The 10,579-nt window shown below is 50.1% G+C and overlaps 1 protein-coding gene across 1 annotated transcript; it reads right to left on the reverse strand.

The window, feature by feature from the left end:
- Positions 1-2,571: 2,571 nt before the first annotated feature.
- Positions 2,572-7,052, reverse strand: LOC131259185 (toll-like receptor Tollo). The gene has a single exon (XM_058260624.1). The coding sequence runs from the start codon at positions 7,035-7,037 to the stop codon at positions 2,799-2,801; it is 4,239 nt and encodes a 1,412-aa protein (XP_058116607.1). The 5' UTR covers positions 7,038-7,052; the 3' UTR covers positions 2,572-2,798.
- Between the last annotated feature and the right edge of the window lie 3,527 nt (positions 7,053-10,579).

Here is a 10,579-nt window from a genome sequence, read left to right on the forward strand (position 1 = left end):
CTTTGCTTTATTTTAAATGTTTTCATGACATTTTTCCCATCTGTTGTTTCTCTTGTTTGTGTGGGTTCTTCGGATTTTTTTTTCAACTTAGTTTAGTTTTTATTTAGCAGCGGAGAATGTGATCCACTGTTTGTTCAGTTGCCTTTTCCAATCGACGCCGCCGAGGGCAGCAAAAGAGATTGAATTAATCTTTGACGAAGCACCACACAACCGCGCGACTGGTAAACATCCCTCCCGGCCCTTCTTTCGAACCGTTGTTTACCGCCATCGTCCCACGGACGCCATCAGCCGGAAACGGTTGCAATTTGCTGCGACAACCGTGCTGCGCCGTTTGCCTTCGCCGTTCGCCATCGCATCGGAGTGCCCGCGTGCGGAGTGCAAATAGAATAGATTAAAAATGTCACGACACGCTCGGCGTTCGCTGGGCGAACCGTGGTGCGGGTGGCAAACCCGGGTGGATGACAATATCCATTACCCCGGGGGCAGCGCCGCGGGACGGGGATTGCGAAGAACCGTTTGAACGCGAGCGCGAAAAGGCAAATAAAAAGTCACCCAGTTTCTTCGCCAAAGCAAAGTTCAACGGGAAAGTGGCCTGCAGAAGATGTGCCTTTGCTTTCGTCTTCAAACAACTTGGTTCAATAAATCAATTACACGGATGCACAGGTAAGTAGGGTGAGGCAAAATTGAACAGATTTTTAACTAAACTAAAGAAGGCGTGTATATTTTTCGATCGTAGGACAATTGATACAATATTGCACACTTTGTAAGTCATTCTTCTTTACTGTCGGTATTGAAGCAGGAGTGATGTGGTAAGTTCTTGTCGTTTTTTTTAATCAAAAAAATTATGGCTTTACCCAAGCTGTAAAGAAATAGACCAAGATTAGCATGAACAAATTCTTGAACATGAACAGCTATTCACATTTGTTCAAATTTGTTTAGAAGTTCGATGTTTCAGATTGTGTGAAGTGTAAAGTGTAAATTCACAAATAAATGACAAAACTGTGTTGGATTTTGTATGATACTGTTTGCCTAAAACTTTAGAAATGCTTTAGAAATCATGGTGATACATAATAATCAAATGGTTCTATTACATTCGTAATTTTTAAAATTCCCAAAGAATATAACAATCTCGACACAAAGAACGTAGGTAGACTTATGGAACGTTCAAATCTCGATAGAATTAAATGATATGGCTGGCAAAATTACAGTAAAGCAAATTTCTCAACATGATATCTCATGCTTCGGTACATGTCCTGATGTAAAAAATTATATGTGCATTTTATGAATGTTAAGCTCCAGTTGTGGTTTGAATTATCAACTTTTCTGCCTTACTTCTTCTTGCAAGCAAGTTTGAACTTCGAGAAAAAAGGATCGAATACGAAACATAATGAAAAACAATCAATTTGCAAAGAGTATGTAATGAAATGAAAATTGATAGCAGGTCAGTCAAATGATGATGTAATTTTGTTTTTGTTGAAGTATGAAGTTGAGCTTTGATTGTTTTTTTCACAAACTGTTAAATGTTCTAAGGTATACCACGAAAACTTCAACTTGTTCTTTTCCATTATCAAAATGTTATTGTACATATGCCGGCGCAGAGAATGTTGTTAATGAAAAAAGCTCGTAAATTAGGCTCCACGGATGATTTGACCACGGTCTACCAGAAGCTGCCCGGATGATTAGAGTTCCAGTGGAAATACCGGAATAAAATACATAAATGTCTTTCTTACCGGCTCTGCACGGGCCACGGACACACATGCATTCCTTCCATGGGTCGGTCAAATTCCATCGATGATCCAGCGAACCAGCTGCACATAACTCACCGTCGGAAGGGCCTCGTGCGCGAGGCGGTCATAATTCATGAAACCAGAACATCAAAGTGCTGATCCGTTCATCACCGGTCATCGCATCGCTCCATTCATCAATCAACGCAACGTTGGCGGACAACAGGGACAAAAAGAAGATAGGACAAGGGAGAGACAAAACAAAAAACCCAAACTCGACCAATCAGAACTCCATCAACACTCAAACCTCGGACCGACGATGAACTGCCCGGAGGTTATGGAACCAAGGTTATCAACGGTCAGCGGCGGGAAGGCACGTTCAGTTGGACAGCTTTAATCGGATGTAAAACCACTGAACCCAATCGCAACCTCCCAATCCCCCTTCCCAATCGTTGCGTCCCTGGTCATCAACACCGCTAGGAACGGTGGCTTATCAAACGCCCCCCCCTTTTTGCCGTTTCAATTCCATGCCGATAGTGTCATTCGTTTCTTTCAACGTTTCAAGCCCAAAACCGAAACACACAAAAAATCTATCAGTCATCATGCCGCATAAAAGCTATCCTGTAAAAACCATATATACATAGCAAACATTGCGACCAGGCCCCCCCCCCACCCCTACCCCCCGCCCACCCGAAAAGAAAGGCAAAGTAAACAATTAGTTTAATCTTCAAGTACGTGTGTCTTTTGTAAATGTGTTTTTTGTTTTGTGTTTGTTTTATTTTTTAAAATCGAAACCTAACCTAAAATGCAGTAGTAGGAATCATAAACATACGATGCGTTACGTTGCGTTGCGATAGTGTGGGACCGAGGTGCCTTTCAAACTATCACGGAGTCGGGGATCCCCGGGTCCAATAACGACATTAGAAAGTAAGGGACGGAAAGGGACGAAACATGGAAATAGGGGGGTGGGGGTTGGGTTTTTGTACAAAACATAGCTGCGCACGGCTGTGTAAGCTGCCTATTAGAAATCGGCGCAAAGGAAGCGACGGGAAAGCGACGGGAACGCGGGGAATATTACACAAAGTAGGGACGACTGCCGTCTCCGGTTGAAGCACGAGAGCCCGCCTGGTGATGCTGGAGGTTGCCCGGGCTCGGCCCGACCGGTGGCGATAGCTGCGAACCCATCACATTCTGGTTATGGAGCTGCTGCTGTTGCTGCTGATGATGGAACTGCGGTTGCTCCGGGATGGTGGAGTACACATGGCCGAGCGTGTTGGTGCTGGAGAAGTTGGCTGCACCGACCGCCGATGGATGGTGTCCCGAGGGGGACGCACTGGACGTCCCCGGATGATGGTGATGATGGTGATGGTGGTGATGCGGATGGGGCATCGTTTGCGGGTGCGGCGAGTGCTGCGACGGAATGTGCTGAGAGCTGCCGGAATGCTGCTGCTGTTGCTGCTGTTGCTGATACTGAACAACGTTCGAAGGCAGATGATTGTGATGGTGTGGATGCGTGTGGTGTGAATGTGGATGGTGACCTCCTCCCGGGAACGATGGTGCTTCGTACTGGGGGGATGAGCCGGCCGTCGTCGAGTGGTCCTCGTCGTCTACGGTGTAAGTACTTCCTTGCTGCGTAGTTCCACCGCTCGAACGGGGGTGTGGAACGGGGTAGGGTTGCTGATGATGGTGCGGGTGGTGGTGGAGATGAGACTGAAGCTGCTGCTGCTGCTGTTGTTGTTGAATAGAAACCTCCGAGTTGAGCCGCTTCGGCCAGGTAGCCGTCGGAGCCGAGGCAGCACCTCCCATCATCAGATTGTTGGTCGGAGCGGGCGTGTACCGGATGTTGATGTTCTTCCGGTGAGGGGTTTTATTTACAGTTCCCGATCCGGCCCCATCCTTCCCCTGGAGGTCGGGCATGGCGAAGCGTAGCTTGTCCCAGAAGCGACGGTCATCCCACGCGATCACAGTGCAGGTGCGTGCCAGGATGTCCATGATCGGGTCCATCGTGAGCATCGCGCCGGGAACGGAGGTGATAAGAATGAGCCGCTGTTTGCGCCGCGATGGTCGAATCAACTCCAGCACGGCCTGCAGCGCCACCCGGTACTCCGGTTGGGACCACTCGAGCTGCAAGAACTTGACGCTCACGAACAAGATCAGCTTCCGGGAGGCATCCGCAGCCGAATGCATCGCGTCGCCAAGGAAGCTCGCCGTGCCGTGCACGTCCCGATAGTGCAGGCACAGCCCGTACCCGTGGTGCTCGAGCTCCTGGCCAATCTGACTAGCCACCAGGTCGGCATCGGCCGCACTGTACACGAAGTACGCGTCGTACGCCTTCTCACTGTCCTCACAGCGCTCGAGCGCACTCAGCGGGTCCTTGCAGAGCCGCACACCGTAGCGAGCGTGCGCCCAAAGGCAGACGTCCTGCCGAAAAAACAGCACCAGCGCAACGAGCAGCACCGTCAGCAGGATGCCGGCAACGACCGCGATCAACAGCGGCAGGTAGTCGACGAACTGATCGTCGATGATCGTACGCTGGACGGTTGGCGTGGCAACGGGTACCACGGCCGGCCGTTGACTGTCACACTCCTTCATCACGTCCGGCAACACCTTCCCGCTGGTGCAATGGAACTCCCCGAACAGTGACTGCCGGTCCTGGGCCGCATCAGTTCCATTGCCCGGGAATTGTCGCTCGAGCCAGTCGAGTAGCTTCGGCATAAGATCACAGGTGCAGTCGAGCCGATTTCCCGCCCCACCAAGTGACAGCGTGCGGCGTACGGAACCACCCGGTTCCCCATCCGACTCGGCGAGTGGTAAGAACTCCCAGGGTTTCAGATCGACCAGCTTATTATCGCTGAGGGTCAGCACCTCCAGGGACTTCTGGTAGTAGAATGATTTATTGCCAACCTCCGCCAGCTCGTTCTGATGCAGATAGAGCTCGCGCAGTTCACGCAACTGCTCGAATTCGGCCCCACTAAGAGCCTCCAATCCGTTCCGCTCCAGGTGCAGCACCTCGAGTGCGGGAATACCAGCGAATGTCTTGTTGTTAAGCGACTCGATGTGGCTCCCGTTAAGGAAAAGTGCCTTCAACTTCTTCTTCCCGATGAACACGTGACTCCCGAGCGCACCAAAGTTGTTCCCGTCCAAGTAGATGTCGGTGGCGTCCATTGGAATTTTCGACGGTACGAGCGACAACCCGGCCGATCCACAGTCCACGATGTTGGACTCCCAGGCTGTATCGTGGTAGCAGCTGCAACGATCCGGACACGCCATCTTGCAATCGCACGCGTCAAAGTCGCAACAATGACAGGTGGCGAAGCAGTGGCTCTCGTACGGGCACAAGAATTCGCTCGCCTTCATCGCCATCAGCGGACGTCGCTGTTCACCCCGGCCGTGCTCCATCGAACACTGCACCGAGTCTAGATCCTTCACCTGCGGGTACTGACGCAGGTAGGTCAACTCGTTGATCCGCTGTAGCCACTCCATGGTGCAATCGCAGTGGATCGGATTGTCACCGATGTAAAACTCCGGCAGAACACGGGTATCCGGCATTGGAGTGAGGGCAAGTGCGGCCATCTCGACCCGCCGCAACCGATTGCCATACAGGACCACCTTGACGATGTTCGCTTTGCCGATGAACGTCTCCGGAGCGATTAGCTCGATCGCATTATTGTTCAATAGGATCGTCTCGATGTTGCGTGGAAACGAACTAGCGTTGATCTGTCGAAGTCGGTTGTGAGACACATCTAGCATTTTCAACAAGAACCAAGGTCCAACGTCGTACCGATTGCCGAGCTCACTAATGTTGTTCTTATGGATGTCGAGCCACTCGAGCGAGTGCGGATAGTGCGAGTAGTCAAACCAACCGATGTTGTTGTCCGAGATGTTCAGGTAGACCAGCGACGAGAGCGAGGTGAACACGCCCGATACGTCCTCCAGCTCGTTGTTGTCCAGCCGGATGGCACGCAGCGTCGGGTTTGAGCTGAAAGCCGACTGGTCGATGTGACGGATACGGTTCGACGCCAGGTTTAGCACGTGGATCGTCGAGAGCGCGAAGAAAGTATCCCGGGAGATCTCCGAAATCTGGTTGTCCACCAACCGGAGTCCCATCAGCTCCTCGAGCCCCTCGAACGACGAGTTGTTAATCTCGGCGATCTGGTTCTTGCCGAGATCGAGCGACTGCAGAAACTTCAAGCTCTTCATGCCGGACGGGATCTCCTCCAGCCGGTTGTCGTTCAGGCTGAGGTCATGCAAGTGTGTCAGGTTCTCAAACGCCCGCTCGTGGATGTACGCAATCTGGTTCGACTCCAGAATCAGCTGATTCAGCACGTACAGCTCGGAGAAGTGGTACGGTTCGATCTGTCGCAGCCGGTTGTGCGACAGGAACAAGGCGTGCAGGTTCTTCAGGTCCCCGAATGCCCCGTCCGCGATTAGTTCGATCGCATTGTGCTCGAGATTTAGAATCTGCAGGCTGTACAGGCCCTTAAACACGTGCTGGTCCACCTTGGAAAGCTGGTTGTGGCCAAGGTTGAGCACCACCAGTCGTACCTGTCCCGCGAACGTGTCCCGCTTGATCCACGTCGACGTCAGCTGGTTGTGGGACAGGTCGAGCGACTCGAGCCGGTCCAGTCCCTCGAACACACCCGGTGCCAGCACCGACAGTGAGTTGTTCTGCAGGTGAACCTGACGAATCTTGCGCGACGACACGAACAGTTCCGGCGTTAGAGCGGTCAGCTTGTTGTCGGAAAGATTCAGCACCTCGAGTGTCCCCAACCCCACGAACGCCCGGTCGGCGATCTCTTTCAGGAGGTTCTTCTGCAGGTAGAGTGCGTTGAGCGATCGCATTGCGGTCAGCCCATTGTCCGGCAGCAGCGTTAGATCGTTGCCGGACAGATCGAGCACCTCCAAACCGGTATTGCACGCCTTGCCCGGTTCCGTAGGGCCTTTGCCCCAGTCGGAAAGAACAAGCTGCGTCAGATCGCTCAACCGGTTGCCGGTAAGGTTGAGCACTCGTAGCTTCTGCAGCGGACAGAACACCTCCGTCGGGAGGCTCCAGATGTTGTTGTCGGCCAGGTGCATCTCGCGCAGCTCGGTCAACCCCCGAAAGCTGTCCGGGTGCAGCTCCAGGTTCATCACCGACCAGTCGACGTTGTGCGTACTGAGCGCAAGGCTCCGCAGCACCTTCATGTTGGCGAACGCGTGCGCCGGGATGTACTTGATCTTGCAGTACTCGATCGACAGCCGCAGCAACCCGTGCAGATTGCCCAGGAAGTTGCCCGGCGTCGTCGTCGACTCTAAGGAACTTTCGAAGAACATAATGTCGTTGCACTCGAGCTTGAGCGACTTAATCCTATCAATTTGATAACTACTTATGTTAGCTAGCAGACTCTCCGTCTTGGTGATCGTCTTGATCCGACACTGCAGCTCGTCCGAGCGCTTCTCCTGCGATACTTCCAGTACCGCACCGGTCCAGCTGCACGCCTTCGGTAGCGCGTCATCGTGCCGCAGGAAGTTCCCACGCCCGTCCACCGACCGGCAGCACCAACCTCCCAGAAGCAGTGCTAGCGTTAGCAGGTGGACCACCGCCGTCGTCCGTGCTGCCGACGCCAGGATGCCGGTCGCACGCTTCGTCCTATTGTGCACCGCCACGCCACACTGCCCGCTCTGACACCAGCTGTCAAAGCACACACACAGGAGCAACGTAAACAATAGCCCCAACCCTTGGTGGGTTTGTTCGGTTTCGGCAAGTAGTGTTTTCACACAGCGCAGTGCAATCTTGTGTCAGCTTCACAGCAATCGTAGCAGGCGTTGCGCACTCGAAAGGCCATTTTGTTTCACGCCGTTGATCGGTGTTTGATCGCACCGACTGCCGAGGGGACTCGATCTGTCCTCCACTAGCGTTCGACACTCATTTCACACCGAAATTCTGATTCACTGAAGGGTTTTTCCTTGCGCTTTCTTTCAGCTGTCAACTCGTACTGCATGCATCCCTCGCCAAAGGCCTCACGCTAGGACAGGCCGACACAGCAGGCGCGCGTTTCCCTGACGACCGTGCGGCAACAACAGGTCACACGGCGAGGATAGACGGAGCACTGGTTGGTTGAATAACCACGGAACGAACGGACTTTAATTTCACACAGCGTGCCACCGAAGCGTGCAGCTCACTCGATATTCCGACTTCACGCCCGGGGAAGAAAAACACTCTCGTCGGTCGGAAACTAAACTTTAAACTATCAATTCCACGGTCCCTCGTATTTCACTTTTTCGCTTTTGGAGGTACCTTCCGCGGTGGAATCTATATGCCGAAGGAGAAGCCCCGCGTTCGTCGTCTGCTTTCTTTTTTTTCTTTTCTCGATCGAACACCTCGCATGCCAAGGTCCCCCTTGAAGTAAGCACACATACGCACACTTGCACAAACACACGCACACACACACACACACACTGCGTGGAGGGTTTTATAACTTCTTTTTTACTTTCCTCCCAGCTGCCTGCGTTCGACGGGTGCGTTTTCTTCACGGCTTTTAAAAATAATCATCATCAAACAACGGCACACTCGCGCCGGGTCACACACCACGAGAGGAGCATCGACGTTCACGCGCCGTGCAAGAACGTGCGCTTTTTTCTTCTTCTTCTCCCCCTTTTCACGCTTTGTCACGACTCCACACGGAATGGCAGATGAAACGCGGACACCAACACGGCAGCGAAGAAACATTAAAAACAAACCATCAAACCGGCAACACGCTCTGACCGCTCCGCGAGATGGCCGATGAATTATTCGCTTTCTGCGGAAACACGCGGAGCCCTAAAACAAGCTACCACCACACTGCCCTATCCAACCCTCCCCCCGCCGAGGAGGTGCGTATGATAAGCGGGGAGGATATTTTGCGTTTTTTCGTTACGCGTTTCTCCCTTGCGGGAGCACACAAACACACGCCGAACACCAACGCCGTCTCGCAACGTTCATCAACTTTCCAACGGCAAACGGCGAAACGTCGCGATGTGCGAAAATGTTGGTTGGGACGCGCAAATACTACGACGACATTGACGGGTGGTACGCGATACTTTATACGTAACTTTCACATGCTCGAGTGTGCGGGACGTGGCACGGATCACTTCCCGAAAGCGCGTCCTCCTTTGTTTACGTCCAACGGTCGACTGAAACTTGATCGCGAACTGCATCACGCAAGCAGCATATTCGCGGTTCTCTCTTTCTCTCGCGTTCGCGTTTCTCCGAATCGGGAGAACAAAACTCCATCTTTCTCGCGTTTCCCCTTCAATGTGCTCTCTGTTTTGTTTGTTTGCTCTCCACCTTCGCGTGTTCGGATGAACTCTTCAATTTTCCCCTCCATTGTGCGAGCGAGGTAAATTTATTCTTCTTTTTTTACTCCCGTCGCAACATAAACATAACAACATATTTTAACCTTCAAATAAAAACATATTACGCACATTAAATACTTTGTATAACCAATTTCAAGCGTTTCACGAAAATCAAGAAATTCCTCATGTGTTAAGAAAGCTTTGAGTATATAAAAACTGCTAAAAACTATATATTCAGAAAACATGTCTTGATACAAATCATAGGAAAATGTTGTCAAAAATCATAGTGATTATTCTTGTTTCGCTCGATGTATGTTCGCGGGTGGTAAACGAGGCCTCAATCTGTTTTCCATTCCGAATCGGCGGGCTTATGCCGCACAAACCGGCGTCTCGCTAATCGGTGCCGTATGCCAAGCACCAGCCGTTTATGCTGCGACTGCCGGGCGGCCGTGGGATCGGCCTTTTTTCCGCGTGGTGCACTGTGAACAATTTATATGGGGTGCATACGTACATTTGGCTTCTCATGTTTCTTTTTGATTTTTTTTTTTTTGTTTTGAACGCCAGTGGAGAGAGAATTAACGATCGGAATACGAATCGGTGAAGTGGGTAGGGGGATATGCTGGAAAGTGTATAGTAGGTGGAAAAAACCCTAATCCACGAGCGAGATGCACCTCAATAAATCATATGATGTGGAATTTATGACTTCTAATAGACTAAAGCGTTTTGCGTTCGGTCGATTTCGATTGAAGAAGCAAAAACTCCATGTGATGTTGAAACGTATATGAAGCATAAGATTATTGTGTGTGTGTGTTTTTTTTGCTTCAAACAAAAACCAAGTAAAGTATGCAAGTAAGTAGTAAATGTTGCAATGAATGAATTATTGTGGCATTTAATCTCCTTATGAGAATATGACACAGGAACGTGAATATGGACATGGGAAAATTTCACAATCATACATTATGAAACGGAAATTCGGGATTTACATAGTTCACATCGCTACCTCACATTTAAAAAGAAATGTATTTCCTTAAGATAAAAACCATACGTTAAGAGTAGTATAGCTTTTTTATGTTTTTAAACAGAAACAAAAATTATTTTTAAATCAGAAAAATAACCGTTTAAGGTATAAAAATTAAAAGGTGTGATGATGATTTAATTAAGTACCGATGTATGAGTTATGTGGAAAATCAGATTGTTGTAACATAATTCTTATGATTTAGTTCTGAAACTAAAATGACAGCGAAAGCTTCGAAATGCGAAAATAATAGATGTGAGCAGAAATTTAAAATCACGCTATATCAACCATTTCATACTGCCCTCATGTTTCGAGGAGTAGTGATATAAAATCCCTCGAACTGAATAACAGCACTTCGGATTTAAAAAAAGGCAGCACTCTACTGTTTTCTGCGATTGGGAAAGCGTTCTTCAAATCCTTTTTTGATCAATTTTTGAGGATCGTATCAGAATATAAATATTTCTTCGACAAGCAACTTGAGCACAAGTGACCATAAAGTTTTGCCTACGGGCGAGTGTTTTTACAA

This window comes from Anopheles coustani, chromosome 3 (assembly GCF_943734705.1).
Source record: "Anopheles coustani chromosome 3, idAnoCousDA_361_x.2, whole genome shotgun sequence".
NCBI classification, from domain to species: domain Eukaryota; kingdom Metazoa; phylum Arthropoda; class Insecta; order Diptera; family Culicidae; genus Anopheles; species Anopheles coustani.

Bases quoted from the DNA above. Each gene is read 5' to 3' on its own strand.
- LOC131259185 (XM_058260624.1), bottom strand. From the start codon at position 7,037: ATGTTCTTCGAAAGTTCCTTAGAGTCGACGACGACGCCGGGCAACTTC.